Source organism: Pavona decussata, unplaced genomic scaffold (assembly GCF_977016875.1).
Source record: "Pavona decussata unplaced genomic scaffold, jaPavDecu1.1 SCAFFOLD_254, whole genome shotgun sequence".
In the NCBI taxonomy this organism is placed as follows: domain Eukaryota; kingdom Metazoa; phylum Cnidaria; class Anthozoa; order Scleractinia; family Agariciidae; genus Pavona; species Pavona decussata.
In genome coordinates, this window is record NW_028145657.1 from 222,665 (window position 1) to 237,006 (window position 14,342).

Genomic DNA, 14,342 nt, shown 5'->3' on the forward strand with positions numbered 1-14,342 from the left:
AACCTTGCCTTGAAAACAATAGTGCTACACCTTTGTTATTCTTAGCAGGAACTTTTCTATTGGTCAGTTGCTCTAACACTTTTAAAATTAATTGTGGTTTGTGCACGGTCAAGGCCAAATATGCTAACAAAAAATATAACAAAGAATTTTGTCAGGCCTCATAACCATTGTCTTTTATTAACTATGATAATATCAAGTCTTCACCAAAGTCAGGCTAATTTTATTTGAAGACTACTGGCACAATGACCATATTTTTTATTTTCCGCAGTGAAGAAAAGAAAAATTAAACGTATTCTTCAAACGATTGTAAATGACTAGATATAGATCGTCATATATTAGTTTTAACATCAACGAGTTGCTGTAGTTTTTCAAAATAATCAGTTGAAACGCACTTCAGGTGCCGTCCTGGTACTGTACAAAAACCAAGCGTTTTCAGATGCTAAATCTTCAAATTGTTGCACAAAAATGAACTTTAATCCACAGCAATAATGACCCTGAATACTGAGCTTGATTTAGGTAAAGCTGTATACGAGTCCGGCACAGGTGGCCCACTTGATCGGCCGGAACTTAACTTGGGGTGCTTTTCATTATAACTGACCGACCAGACCAGTCGGTTCGTAAACCAAATGTACCAATTTGAAGGTTAAGTTTTATCCTAGACCCCGTTTATTTGGAGAAACGTTGTCCCGGGAAAGAGGGTCACCCTCCCAGCCGAGTCAACTTCAGCGAGCGTTTATATGAGAAAAAAGTTGACCCCTTTGCCTGAGCCAACAGCGCTCGCGCATGCTCTGATTGTCTCGCCTTGGCGGAGTTGACCCAGCTAGGCGAGCCAAAGTGTTTATATGGAAAAAAGTTGGGCCGGCTAGGAGGGTGACCCTACCATCGAAAAAGGGTGACCCGGCTAGGCGGGTCACCTTTCCATGTCAAGCCAACTTTTTGTTTCTCATGTAAACGGTTCCCCAAGTTTTGTAAGGAAATGTAGGAAAAGTTGGCTCGCCCAGGGTAGCTCGGGTCTCCTACCCGGGACAACTTTTCTCCATATAAAAGGGGCCCTAGTCCTTCGAATTTCTTCAAAATAGTGCGCACCATTTTCGAAGAGATTATTTTTTAAAGGTTTTACAGCACCTTCATTTCAAAATGACGCATTCCATTTGCAGAGTGGCCTGTCTGGCTGGCTAGTTCTGACAAATGGAAAGCGCCCCTTGGTTTCATAACCTCTACCTCCCTGTCCGGGATGGAATACTAGCCCACCGTAGGATTACCGTCGAAAAATAACCTTTCAACAAACACGAAAATAACAAGACGGCAGAGGCGTTGTCTCGAAACACTTGCCTGAAACCCTGTTAGGGCTTTCTGGATAACGTATACCGCACAAAATAATTGTAGGGATGAGGGATAACCAACTCCCCCTCCCCCCCCCTAAAAAAATATAATAATTACAGGGGTACCATATAATCCACTTAGTTTAGGAATAACTATAATCTTTTTTAAAGATAGTCACTCTTCTTGGCAATTTTAGTGAATAGCTGTTGTTTCATTCGAGTTGGGATTATCCAAACCATCTAACCGAGCCACAGATCTGACATCCAACTGGCTGGCCACCAACCATCATGTTTTCACAAACCTGTTTTAGCTCAGTGATAAGATGTCAATTTCGAATGTCAGCAGGTGAATTGTAATATTTGCTTGACAAGTTATATTAATTTGTTGCAATATCAATAGAAATTGTTCAAATCTCCTCCATATTTTGATAAAATAATGTCCTTTATGCATTATCAATACACATATTTAGTATAAATTAAGGCAGGAAAAAGAAATTAGGTTGGCCGTTTCGTTTATTTTTATTAAAAATTTGCTATTTAAAAGTTTTTAACCTTCTCAGGGCTTTAAATGATAAAGTTTCCAAGTTTTCAAAGCTGTTGAAAATATTCATGGTAATTAAAGAAATAGAGATATTTGCATGTCTTTCTGTCACACTTAATACTTTCTAGTTCTTTCCACCTGTCAGGACGTTAAACACTTGGCAGTTAGGACGCGTCTACTGGCTGGGCTAATTAAAATCCTGGCGCCGTTACAGCCCAGTTTAAATTGGCATACGTTTGCTCTAGAAGGTCTTGAAAGCTGCTGTGGTACACAGGTAAGAGTGAACTTAATATTTTCTCACTTGGTCGGTCAGAACGTTACGTGAAAAATGTTCTAAATGTTGATCTCTTTGTTTACGGGGGAAATTCGCTGCGTTCTGCATACATTTCAGCTAACATTAAAACAAATGATGAAGCCATCACTTGCATAGATTAAAATAACAATTCGAGCGCTTGTACTTCGATTAGTTAAATATAATACAAAAAAGTTAGATTAAAACAAAAAGCATGAGTGAGGTACTCCGTAATTTGTCCATATGTCATACACTTCGTGCAGATTTAGAAAGAAGTACTTTTATGTAGTCTCAGCTTGTGGCCGGTATAATTTTTCTTTTTTATATTGTCGGTTAAACACGAATTTTGCCGTTTTGTTTATAAATTCTGATAAGCGTTTTAATGTTAATAATTATACGAGCGAAGAAAGCAGTCTAACCAAGGTATTAACAAACTTTGTTATAAAGCAAAGTGAAAAATAAAAAACCTGGTAGAAGAGCATGATGGGTAATCTGGCCAACGAGGTAAAATATATACTGAAACGACGTTTGTATGAGAAATTAAAGCCAGAAAATCTCTACTCCCACGTATATATATATTTTGCAATTTCAGTTTCTCTATTCCAAACCTAACAAAAGGGCTCAAAGAGACAACAGAATTGATTTTGGGAGCGAAAACATTAGTCTTTAGTTTTCCCCAAATTTAAACTTGTTTCCCCAAATATTTTCTGTAGTTTGAATGTATGAAGAAAACACATTACATTTGAAATTCAAATCAACGGATACGCTCTCAAAATTTATCATATTGCTTCTTCAGTTGGACTCGTGTTCGGGCCGAAATTGAATAAGGTAAGTTCTTAAAAAAGGAGCATTCAATCTAGAATTTTCATACGAAGCTTTATACATTCTACCACCGGCTGTCCTAATTACCTATTATACTCTGATACCGTTTATAAGGTCAGTCTACTACTTACTGACTCTACACTTGCGATTATCAGCCGTCCATACATTCTCCCGTGCAGCCCATCGTTTCAGTTGACATGTAAAGGCTGGAAATTAAGAGTTTGCTTTTAAAATTTGTGTTCTTTTTTCGATTTTTTGTTGGTAGGTTTACTATCCATTATGATAAACACGAATCATGTAATCCCTCCCTCTGTACGCGAGCTAGTCTGTATAAATGTTAGTACACAGCTAGCTCCATATATGGGTCAGTGAATTGGAGTTAGTTGTGATTTAGTAAGGGGTAAGAGATGAGTTTTCGTTTACTTAAAATTACATTTAGGTGACCAAAGCTTAAGATTTGACAGAGTTTGCATGCATAAATTTTATTTTACTTCGCAAGGCACAGAGTGTGAATTTATTACAATTCAACTTCATTGTTGGTGTGATATCTCAACGATTTTACCGACCTAATATATGTAAATGTAAATTGCATCTTGCCTTACTAGCGAGAATGTGAGCATGATTTTTTAGAATGTTTCCGCAGCACCCATATTAAGCAAAGGCGAGACACTTTAACCTTACCGACAGCCATTCCCAGCTCAGTACCGATTGACTACACAATCTATGGATTACTTTTTCTTTTTAAACCACTATTCAGCTGTAAACTACTATTAGAAAAGGTACTTAGTTTTACCTCAAGATATTTTTGATCGAAAACTGATGGAAAATATCCTACGACGTAGACCATTTGATGGCATAATTTCCTGTTGCTTTACACTTTTCAGCAGATTAGTATGTCTTTGGAACAAAATTGTGTCGATCCCGTGAAATGCGACAGCCCAGGGCTTTGTATGAAACGCCTCTCGAAAAATGTGTCAGAAGTAGAAATCATCTTGGCAAACCAGGAAGGTAGAACGAACCAGATGAGAAAAGAGAGAGACGCCCAGCGAGTGGAGAATGAAAGACTGAAGAAAGAAATAACGAAGTTGAATAATGAGCTGCTTCGGGAGCGAACGAATTCTGCACAGAAAGAGAGGCAAATCAGAGACCTACAAAATGACACAACCATGGATGGAAAGGTTAAGAACGCAGGTAACTGGGGGCATCCAAGCTAACAAGGTGCTGAATTAGTAATGACGGCTCTGGTGATCCGTATTTGGAGCTGGTGAATCAACGATAAGCTCTGTAGTGAAAGTTAAAGTTAAGTTAAACTCATGAATTACCAAGTGAACGTTAACCACACGGACGAAGCAAAGAAAAAATTCTTACCTCGGTGGGAATGGAACCCAAGACCTCAGGATTAGATCAACGTACTGTTTCTGTACCAACATCAGCTACGAGGCCAGACGGGAGCAGATTCTTGGGTTCATCTTAGCACTTTAACGTTTACCGTACAGAGTTTTAAAATTATCTGGTTCACCATTTGTGCCATTAGTACTGTATCGCACACGACACTCATTTACTTTTTGCAGGGACTGGGCCTCAGATTTTTGGTAGCGACAGCGGCTGTGACAACAATCAACGTAATGACTGTTCTCAGGGGCACCCAACGACAATTTTCTCTCAGATCCTTTGAAACGTTATTTTAGGCGATCTGGAGTGTCTTTAAAGCTCTATAGGTTCATTTTAGGCAGCGCTATAATATTTTTATCTGCTCGTTCATTCTAGGGGAACTTGAGTCTTTTCGAAATTACTAGGGCATTTTTGTCCATTTCCCGAAAACCTTAAGTCCCACATTTTTATCAATACGAAAACACCAGGCCTTAAATTTCCCATATCACGAAAGTTCGTGGTGAAATTCCCTTTAGAAAATTGTAGGGGATTAAGGGCCTTCCGAACAGATAATTTACCTAAACGATCCGTTGGGTGCCTCTGTGTTCTGAACGTCTTTAGACAAGAAGTAGCTTTCGCCTGGCTCTCGACTGCTTTTTTTATGTATAAGGTGTTTCGATTCAGTTTTTTAGGGACCATACCTCACTTTTTCATCCGCGGGCTATTTGAATGTGAAATTTAAACCAGTTATTGGCTTTGGATTGAACTTTGTCAGGATCGGATATTTTAGTAAAATCGATATAAGAATTGCTTTATGCTTAGCGTGCTTATATCGAGTTATAGATGCACGCGGAAAGTTTGAAGAGCACGAAAGAAGCGTAAGATCTAGAATTGCTCGAGGCGTACCAGAAAGCAACTCTTACTTGCAACGTAAGATCGAGAGCAACTCTTATGTCCTTGCGTCCATAAAATGACGTGTGCAGCTTGCAGACAAACTCGGGTTTCCGTCGCTTAGTTTTAGTTTGTACAAACTAATTCAAAGAAGCAAATTTTCATTAACAATTTCAGATGAAACTTTCTCCTTCAGACCATAATATTGTGGCGTGTTTGTAATCAGCGAATAAGAACCTTTGTTTTTCTGGACAGTCGACATTGCGAGAATTTTCCGCGCACTACTTTGTTGTCACTATGTTATAAAAGAATTGGTTCATGCTTTTAGCTGTGTGTATATCGAATTACGGATGTTCTTGGGAAGTTTGGAGAGTACTCAAGAAGTTGCAGTTGCTCTCGGCGTTACGCTTCTCTCGTGCATGCTCTCCAAACTTCCCGCTCTTGCATGCATAACTCGATATACGCACGCTAAGCATGAACCAATTCTTAAATGTACCATGATGACGCCAATAGGAATTAGATAGGGAAGCCTGTGCGATATGTTGTAAATTATCATGAGAAGGATAAACAAAAAATCTGAAATCAGTAAATCATGAATTTTGTAGGTTCCAGATTTGAATTAGTAAAACTAATACCAAAATCTTTAAATATGGTACATGGCAAACATAATATTCAAAAATGGAAAAAAAAAAACCATCTGTATGTTGAAACAACTGAAAGCTAAACCCCCCTGTAAGATATAGTTAAGATGGTGGGTTCTCCTTTTCATTTTTTCTCCACTTTTCAAACATCATATTACTTTTTTGTGTTCTTTGCCAATTCAGGTGGAATCGATAGTGACCCTAGCCAAAGACGGCGCGTGAGCCTTCCAGTCTCCTCTATGTGGAAACAGATCAGAGGAAGGAGCTCCCAAGACCTCCCTAAAGACATGAAAAAACTGCTCGATAAGAGGAGCAATGAGTTGCTGCAGCAACGACAGCAGTATCGAATATTTGAAAACAGGTTTCGACAAGAAGCTGACAGATGCAGCAAAATAGATCGTGATTTGGAACGCGTAAACCAGCTGCTGGCAGACTTACTCTGGCTGCATGGGAAGTCTCATGGATCATCGGAATTCAAATGCAACAATATTGTAATGCTCGGAAAGAGAATGAAGCTTCACTGCAAGACGTTGCTGCTTTTCGGCGTCATAATCGCGCTGGTCGTGTTCTTCGTTTTTCTTGTATTTGAAAATCATTTTAAGGGCTGACGCAACAACGGCAGGGAACTAGCACCTACCCTTATTAGTGGTTCCTACCACCTTGCCTTTTTGTTATTGCACGGGTAGCATTGTGATTGTTTTTAAGTCCTTCGGCTTGCCTGTGATCTAACACATACCACAGTCACCCCGTTTCTTGCTCCCGCGCCTCATCTTCAGTCACGTTTTCTTCCTTCGTGTTTTTTTGGTTCCAACCTTATCTCGCCTGTTCCCAACTGTAAATAGCGAACGCTGGCGATACCCAGTTGAAACGTTGATCATGAATTCAACGCGCTTCACTTTTTAACTCGTGAATGCGCTTGCGCAAAGAACGAGTTATCGCTGTGGGGGAAAACGTGCAGAGGCACTTCATATTTATATATGTTTTCTCTGCACGTGTATAATCACCATTCACAGCACTGTATTTTTAATAATGTGTTAAGTATATACACCAGCACCAGCACACCGTGGTGCGATGGGCAACCTTTGCCATGTATAAATGTAGATGTAGATGTAAAACCTATTAGGTTAGGTTAGGGTAGTTGCTGCGATAGTTCAGAACAATATAAGTGGTTTTACATGAAGTAACTCGCTCGTTCCATTCAGGTCACTCACTCAGCTGTAAACTTTCGCTCATGTGCAGTGCTGTAAACTTTCACCAGATATGGCGTACTCTCACGGCGAGCTTAACTTTCTCTCTTCCTTTAGCTAAAGTTCTCGTTTGTTGGAGTTCGAAATTAAAAGAAATAGACTAAAGAACACTCGACTGATGCATACAGTGTTGGTACGTTTTTATTTTGGCGAGAAAAGCGCCTTGATAAAAGGATGAAGCAGATCGAGATTGTCGTCCAAGACATTTCCAAGTCAACAGGCTAGGGATTTCGGGCAATATGGAAGGAGGAAATACAATGGAGAAACGTCTGAGGGTGTTCCGTGCTCATTGGCGTATTTTTCTTTGGCGGTCTGAAGTCATTGAGGTGTTAAAATCGTTGCTAGCGGGTATCTCAAATGAAACTTTTACATGTAAGCCGCAAACTTTCTTGGTAATGTTCGAGTGCTTCTGGGAATACAACACAAAAATAATTACAGGTTTGATTGCGGATTTGTACTATTCTAATACCGATTTTTCGAACAGTTGCTCTCGCCACCGGACTCTGGGCCGAGTGCCCTTACAACAGTGTAATTCACACCTCATTCTTATTTCAAATCATACCTATTTCTTCTTGATTATTATTATATCTCTCAGTCAGTACGCGCGGTGTGATTGGTCAATTTAGCGGGACGTATTTCACTGTACTACCCGCTAAATTTCCGTTGACTTCAACTAGTTTCCTTTCCCGCGCGCCCGATTCAGAGATATAATAAATATTTTACTAACCTCTTTTTCTCGGTCCGTACTGTAAGTTACAGATCCTCATTTTTTCCCTTGATTTATGGCCCGCGTGGTTCACACTTGGGCCATAAATCAACGGGAAAAAAACCCGGTCCGTAATTTACAGTACGGACCTCGAACTCGGTTACTAAGAGGTATTTAATCCCTGTACATTAATTTTCAGTCTTCAACACAACACAAAGTAAAAGGTTTGACACAACTACTGCCTTGCCACTATCTACTTCTGGATTCACGAGTTGGCTTACAGGAGCCTTTGATTAAAATCTACCAGAAAAGCTTTTTAATGTTAACATATTGCAGCCTCATAATAGTGTCACAGCATAAAATAACCTTTTTTTAATATCGGGGATAGGGCACAACTTGTTAAGTCGGCGTAAAGATGCAGCACACATTGGGAGACCATTTCTGCTAGAGACAGCCCGGGGAGAAGTGAATCAATTGGGAAATTGCTCGTCATTAGTCTTGGTCGATATATCGGCTGTTAATTGCCCGACACTCCACTGATGTTGTGTCGATATTTTACTTTTAAACGTCGATATAAAAAAGTTTTATCAAGTTTTATAGTCGGGGGAACCAATAGCTCGCCGTTAGTTCACCGATAGTCGACTGATAGCTCGCCGATAGGTCACCGATAGTTTACCGATAGATCACCGACACTATCGGCCGATGAATAGACCCTCAAAAGAAGGATATCAGCTGAGAATCGGTCGAGTATCGGTCGGATGTTGATCGATTGTCGGTTGAGTATCGGCCGACATATCGACCGATACTGGACCGATTCTCGACCGACACTCGGCTGACATTCGATCGAGACTCGGCCGATATGTCAACCGAGTGTGGACCGTTACTCGGCCGACATATCGACCGAGTGTCGACCGATAGCACCGACCGATAGTGTCGACCGACACTACCTACAGTAAACATGATCCGAGTTTCTTTTGTATTATCTCAGCTTTCAGAGAGTGAGGACTGCATGGTGCGACCTGTACTGTGCGCGCGGCAATGAAATCGGAGGGGTCTGCTCCGCTGAGTCTCCTCTCCTTTTTTGTTGTTTACTTATGAATTCTTTGCACCCCTCTTTAGCATGTTTAGTATTAGCTTAAACCCGGTGACCGGTTATTAAGCAAACTCACACTCTGGTTGCATTGGTTGCGCAAGACGTCAAATTGTCAATTCAAATACCTGAAACAGGTTTGTGTGTTTGGATGACGAGGCTGGGCCTCAACACGCTATCAGTTCTAGTACAATATGTGGACTGTCTGAGAATACTACAGCTCATAAGTGCACACAAAGACATGTGTCATTAAAGAAATTAACCAATATAAAAGGTCACATTTTATGACTTGCTCTATCGGCCTCTTGTTGTGCTTTTCCCCCTCTTTTTGTCTTTGCTTTGTCAAGATTTCGCTTTGTTTGCTCCCTCCCAGAGATTCTTAGCTTTAATGCAAGATGTCAGGAACTGCCGGAATAGCCACGCAATCGGATGATTTAACGCTCCCTCGACCTTGTAGCATGAGAAATACACGGCAAGGCATGGCAAAGCAGGAGCTACAGTTCTTCCAAATGAATATGAATATATTAAAAAAAACCTGTTGGAGATCAAACCTAGCACTGCTTTGTTTTATCAAAAGTTCTGGCCAGTTTGGTAAAACTCTTTATCTTAAATTAGTAGGAAAAATAAGTGGCAGTAATCAAATTTGTTAAGCATCTATGATATAAATGAAAAAGAATTTCAAATTATAGCTTTTATTATATTTACTTCGACAACTACCAGTTTAAACATGGTACTGTGATAAAACAGAAACAGTGTTCATACCCTTTCATGTCCATTCCTTCCTTTTAAAGTTCTACGCAACGATTACTCAGTGACCAACAGATAAAATATCCAATTAACAAAATAACACCACAATGCAAACAAATCAACGCCGTAATAGTCATCTGCAGGCGTGGAGGGTAATCTTAAACTACTAGAAACCAAAAGAAAATGGAACAGAAATCCAAGTACCAGGAACGTGAACAAAAATATCAAAACAGCGCGACAACCACAGAAAACCATTCCATATGTACGAGATAGTTTCTGCTTGAGCATTTTAATTCGCCATTTATCCTTCTCACTATGAATTGTGGTCGTCTCATGCGTGGCTTTATTTGCCAAGGCTGCTTTCGCTGTTTCACACACCTGCGAAGATTCAGCGCCGCTGCAATGCCAGTCTTGCCCGTTAGGGGCACTTAATTTGTCCACCTTTCTTTCGAGGTCTCGTTCAGCGATTTCAAGCAGCCGCTGTTCTTCTGTCAATCGTCCAATATCTTGGAAAAATCTTTCGAACTGTGTAAACTGTTGATCCAACTTCCCTTTTACTTTCTCAATTTCTTCACTCAAGGACTGCGAAAACTCTGCGACGGCGTGAACGTGCTTGGCTACCTTCTCAAGTGAGTGGGTCCTGCCACCGCTACACGAAACTATACCACAATTTTTGTTCATTTTTTTTGTGAGCTCTTTGTTTCGTTCAATTTCTGCTATAATTTCGAATTCATTTTCTGACAGTTGCTTTTGCTGGTCGTAGATTTGTCGGAGCAGTTTGACATTCTCTTGTTCTAACTCACATTTGCCTCGTTGGACCTCTATCCACTTATTTTCAATGCGTAAAATGCCCAGTCCTGCAAAAATAGTAACACTATTCATAGTAAATGATTCAAGTGCCATTAAAAAAAAAACCAAGTTGTATTGTCTACCGCTTCTTTAACAAAATTCGCCGGAATAGCTACTGAATGTTAATACAAAATATACCAGGTTTGGGTCTTAGTTTCTTTAGCAATGGTAAAACTTAATAGGCTGCTCTGCTTTTTGTTGAGAAAAATCAGTAAATTCATTTGGCTGTGTTTTGTGCCGTAGGGTATGTACTAGAGACACGTACATGCATGTTGACAGTAGAGGGGAGTGCATCGGGGGTGCGTGGATGGTGAGAGACCGGCGAACTCATCTAACCTCATGCTTTGTTTCCGCTAGGAGGGCTTAATTTAAATCTAGGATAAAATGGCTTAAAAGGCGGAAAATTACATTGAAAACGTTGCTACTTGTCGCAATTGGTACCTGGACCAAAATAAAATTGAGCCAGGCCGACGAAACGAAATCAAGCACATTTGCTCCCACGTCCGCCCTTCCGCCCGTCCCCCCTCCACCCCAGAGGTATACTCCTCAGGTCCCAGTGATAAACTGAAGTGTGATGACGTGTTATAGCAAAATATCTGTGTATTAGATGGTGTCGCTTTGACTGAACGAGAATTCAAGTACGTAGCAGGAACAAATCTATGCAGACACACAGCGTCACAACTTTTCGTTTGCATTTTTTCACCTTCATTCACCCACGCTCCTGTCCACCACACAAACAAAGCCGCCCTGTTGACCAAACCACGCACACATTTCCTTGGTAAAGAGAGTATGTAACCCACCACGGTCTGGTCTTCTTTAAGAGGACCTAGTAAACAAAAAGTAATGTTTACCTTAGAGCACTTCTGCACAAACACACGATTGCTTGGCTAGAGCCCGGCATACGCATGTGCACAGCATACTGTGCAATGTACTGACAGTCACAAGTTTAATTATATAAAGAAAGGAAGAAGCACTTCAGTATTCTTCTAAAGTTATTCATAAGATTTGCATCCGCAAAGGGAAAGGAGATCAAAGGATGGTTTGACGTTTTGTCTGCGCCGGCGCTCCTTGAAATTGGCACACGATTGGCACACCAATCTCGTACCCAGAGTCCGCTGACCAAAAAGTTAGAGGACTCTGGGTACGAGAACTGGCAGGACTTTGAGCCTTGTTAACCTTTCACTACGGAATAGAAACTACTTTTATTCCGGAGAGAGATATCGCTGCTCGAAAGACTTAAAGACTAAAGACCTCCTATTTAGAATTCTTTTTTGGTCAGGCAGTATATAAGCAATGCACTAAACGTTGTTTGGGTTCAGTCATTTACCATTTACATGTACCGTACGTATCGGTCGGGACATGGAAGCGTAAAGTTGTTGTAAAAGTCTATCACAGTCGCATTACGTATATAGTTAACCCTTATACTTCAAACATGTAAGCCGAAAGGAAAAAATCTAGCGTAAGAGTAAAAAAGAAAGATATTTGAATTGGCCAGCTTAATCCTTAGTTCTACGAGGACTCATTGCGATTACGTGTTTATAACATAGAGGGCAAATTTTCTTAAAACTACCGAGGCACTTCGTAAAACAATCAGCCCCGTCCCGGAGTAAAAACGCTTACCCGTAAGCAAACAAACAAACAAACACTTCACCCGTTTCTTAGCGTACAAAACAGACAAAACGAGAAAAGTTGATTGTTATATACATGTAATTAAGAGAAAATAAAAGTTTAATTCATGAGCAAACTAACATCAATTAAACCAAATGTTAGACATCAATAACTTTGATTCACCTGCACTGTGAAGCTTTCTACTGCTTGAAAATTACACGATTACAGATCAATAAAAATAGCAAACCGTGGGTCCAAAGAAGGAACTTGCAGAGTAATTTCTTCCACTGAATTAGACCTACTCCTTCCTCCTATCAAAAGGGCACTGTTATTGTTCGGTTATCGTTCGTTGGAAGAAGCCATAGCGAGGTGAAAGCATTTGGTCGCGGTCACGAATGATTTCAGTTTTTCAACCAAACAAATCCGATCGAGCTTTTGACACAAACAATCTCTTGCTGTTTCTTGTAAGAAACGAAAGTTCACCTTTAGGAATTTCCCTTGTAGCTGTAGCACTAGAATCCGGCTTAAAAAGTCAAACTCCAAAGAACCTGAAAGAAGTCGCTCTTGTCGCGGCACAAAATGAAGAAACCAACAAAATGTAGAAATGGCGTGCTTAGCCAATCAGGAACAAGTTTTTTCGCCGCTCGACCAATTAGGAGTGAGTAATTTTGCCCTTTGTGAAAGTTGGTGAAAGGAAAAAATACCCTCTGCTTCTACCAATCAGCATTCGGTAATTTTGCCCTCTTTGTTATAAAAATCTTTACTCGACGGGTAAAGCTGATATAGTAAATCTGCTGCGAAACTGAGGTATGCATCCAAAAATTAAAAAAAAAAGGACATGCGAATTGGTCAGGAGACAATTGAATTCTCGACAAAATCAAAATCGTCTATTTTTGTTTTGGCGATAGAAACACAAATTGTCAAGATTGTGAACAAATAACCTACCTACGTGTATTCTGTTTTATATTGATAAATACCTGTTCGATAGCATCCACTTTGTTTGCATTCTGAGGATTCATAAGAGGGCCTTGTTTTTCTCGTCAGAAAGACCCCCTTGCGGAGCTCCTTCAGTTCCCGCTGTAGTTTCTTACTGAGGTTGACAGCCTCGTCCCTCTCCTCCCTTAGGTAGCTGGAAGTGATGCGTTGTTCTTCCAGAGAGTATTGCAACAAACACAACCTTGATCTCAGCAGCTGAACATCTCGTTCGCTGTTGCTGCAGGTAGATTCGATCTTCAACATTTCTTCACTTGCTTTCAAATCCTCCTTATCTGCAGCCCCTGTGCCTTCACCGTAATCGCTCAAAGGAGAAGTTTCATCCATAGCTAACCTTTTAATGGCTCAGTCATACTAGCAAAAAATAAAATAAATAATAATAAGAACAAACGCAGGCCGGGTAGCGATGACGTCACAACTGGATGCTTGACGCTGACGTGCCAGGTTTGCACGCGCACCCCGTGACCCACCACTCCCCCTCCCGTGGGAAAAAAAAAATGAAAAAACTTGGTCAGTTCTTTTATTTCACTTATATTGCCATCCATAAATTGTCTTATTTCTTATCGCCCTCTCTGTCATAAAAGTGGGTTGGTCGTTCGGTTAAAAAAAAATAGATAATAGATAAGGCCGAAGAAAGAAACAACATGCTGACACTTTGCCACCATCAGCGAGATATCATGTGTTCGAAGACGTCGTTAATTATAAGAGCTGATTCTTGTGTCAAAGTTTACTTTAAGAGTTGCAAACTATAATATTAACTAGGAAACATCTGAGAAAACTGACTCAGGCAATGAAATCACAATGTTTTGTTTACCTCAATTTTGAAACAAGTGGGTCGGTGTTTTGGACTCGGAAGGAAAGCGAAACATATTAGTTGGACTGCCCTTTTGCACTGGATCATTGTAGCATTTAAGAGCTAACTAGAATCATCCAGCTTGGTATAATATTTTCTGACTTACCTTTTCTGATTCTGCCTATAGCAGATTGATGGTCACAATAGGCCGGGCCCGTCAACTGGCACCGGCATCACTGATCGATAGTATTTTTTAAATTATGAATGTTTAATTAAAGCTGTAAGAACTTTGTACCGTTCGTTGCTGATTCACTGACGGTTTAATATGAAGAAGTTGTAAATCATAGGCTATTTCAGTGAAGCGCGTAAGACAAGCATAGACAAACTGAAGCATTCAAAACCATAGTCCATAGTCCAGACGCCAAGGTC

The 14,342-nt window shown here is 40.3% G+C and overlaps 2 protein-coding genes across 4 annotated transcripts; one reads left to right on the plus strand and one right to left on the minus strand.

Moving 5' to 3' along the window:
* The first annotated feature begins 1,914 nt into the window (after positions 1-1,914).
* LOC146456398 (uncharacterized) lies at positions 1,915-9,458 on the plus strand. Of its 2 annotated transcripts, none has more exons than XM_085092802.1 (4): positions 1,915-2,137; positions 3,862-4,168; positions 6,064-8,321; positions 8,787-9,458. In XM_085092802.1, exons 2-3 carry the CDS (start codon positions 3,871-3,873, stop codon positions 6,486-6,488), a joined length of 723 nt encoding a protein of 240 aa, XP_084948928.1. In that variant the 5' UTR covers positions 1,915-2,137; positions 3,862-3,870; the 3' UTR covers positions 6,489-8,321; positions 8,787-9,458. The 2 variants fall into 2 exon arrangements, with proteins under 2 accessions (XP_084948928.1, XP_084948929.1); XM_085092803.1 differs by lacking the exon at positions 1,915-2,137 and adding an exon at positions 2,739-2,983.
* A 141-nt stretch (positions 9,459-9,599) lies between these two features.
* On the minus strand, positions 9,600-14,309 carry LOC146456399 (uncharacterized). 2 transcript variants are annotated; one of them, XM_085092799.1, is made up of 4 exons: positions 14,080-14,309; positions 13,105-13,474; positions 11,223-11,345; positions 9,600-10,527 (listed from the first exon to the last, which is right to left on the minus strand). In XM_085092799.1, exons 2-4 carry the CDS (start codon positions 13,445-13,447, stop codon positions 9,728-9,730), a joined length of 1,266 nt encoding a protein of 421 aa, XP_084948925.1. In that variant the 5' UTR covers positions 13,448-13,474; positions 14,080-14,309; the 3' UTR covers positions 9,600-9,727. The 2 variants fall into 2 exon arrangements, with proteins under 2 accessions (XP_084948925.1, XP_084948926.1); XM_085092800.1 differs by lacking the exon at positions 14,080-14,309 and having other exon boundaries at positions 13,105-13,883.
* Positions 14,310-14,342: the final 33 nt, after the last annotated feature.

Excerpts from the sequence above, each read along its gene's own strand:
- LOC146456398 (XM_085092802.1), top strand. The coding sequence starts at position 3,871 with ATGTCTTTGGAACAAAATTGTGTCGATCCCGTGAAATGCGACAGCCCA. Across the intron at positions 4,169-6,063 it reads TGGAAAGGTTAAGAACGCAG|GTGGAATCGATAGTGACCCT; the intron begins GTAACTGGGGGC and ends TTGCCAATTCAG.
- LOC146456399 (XM_085092799.1), bottom strand. The coding sequence starts at position 13,447 with ATGGATGAAACTTCTCCTTTGAGCGATTACGGTGAAGGCACAGGGGCT. Across the intron at positions 11,346-13,104 it reads AAGTGGATGCTATCGAACAG|GTCCTCTTAAAGAAGACCAG; the intron begins GTATTTATCAAT and ends TTTGTTTACTAG. Across the intron at positions 10,528-11,222 it reads AGGAGCGTGGGTGAATGAAG|GACTGGGCATTTTACGCATT; the intron begins GTGAAAAAATGC and ends CTATTTTTGCAG.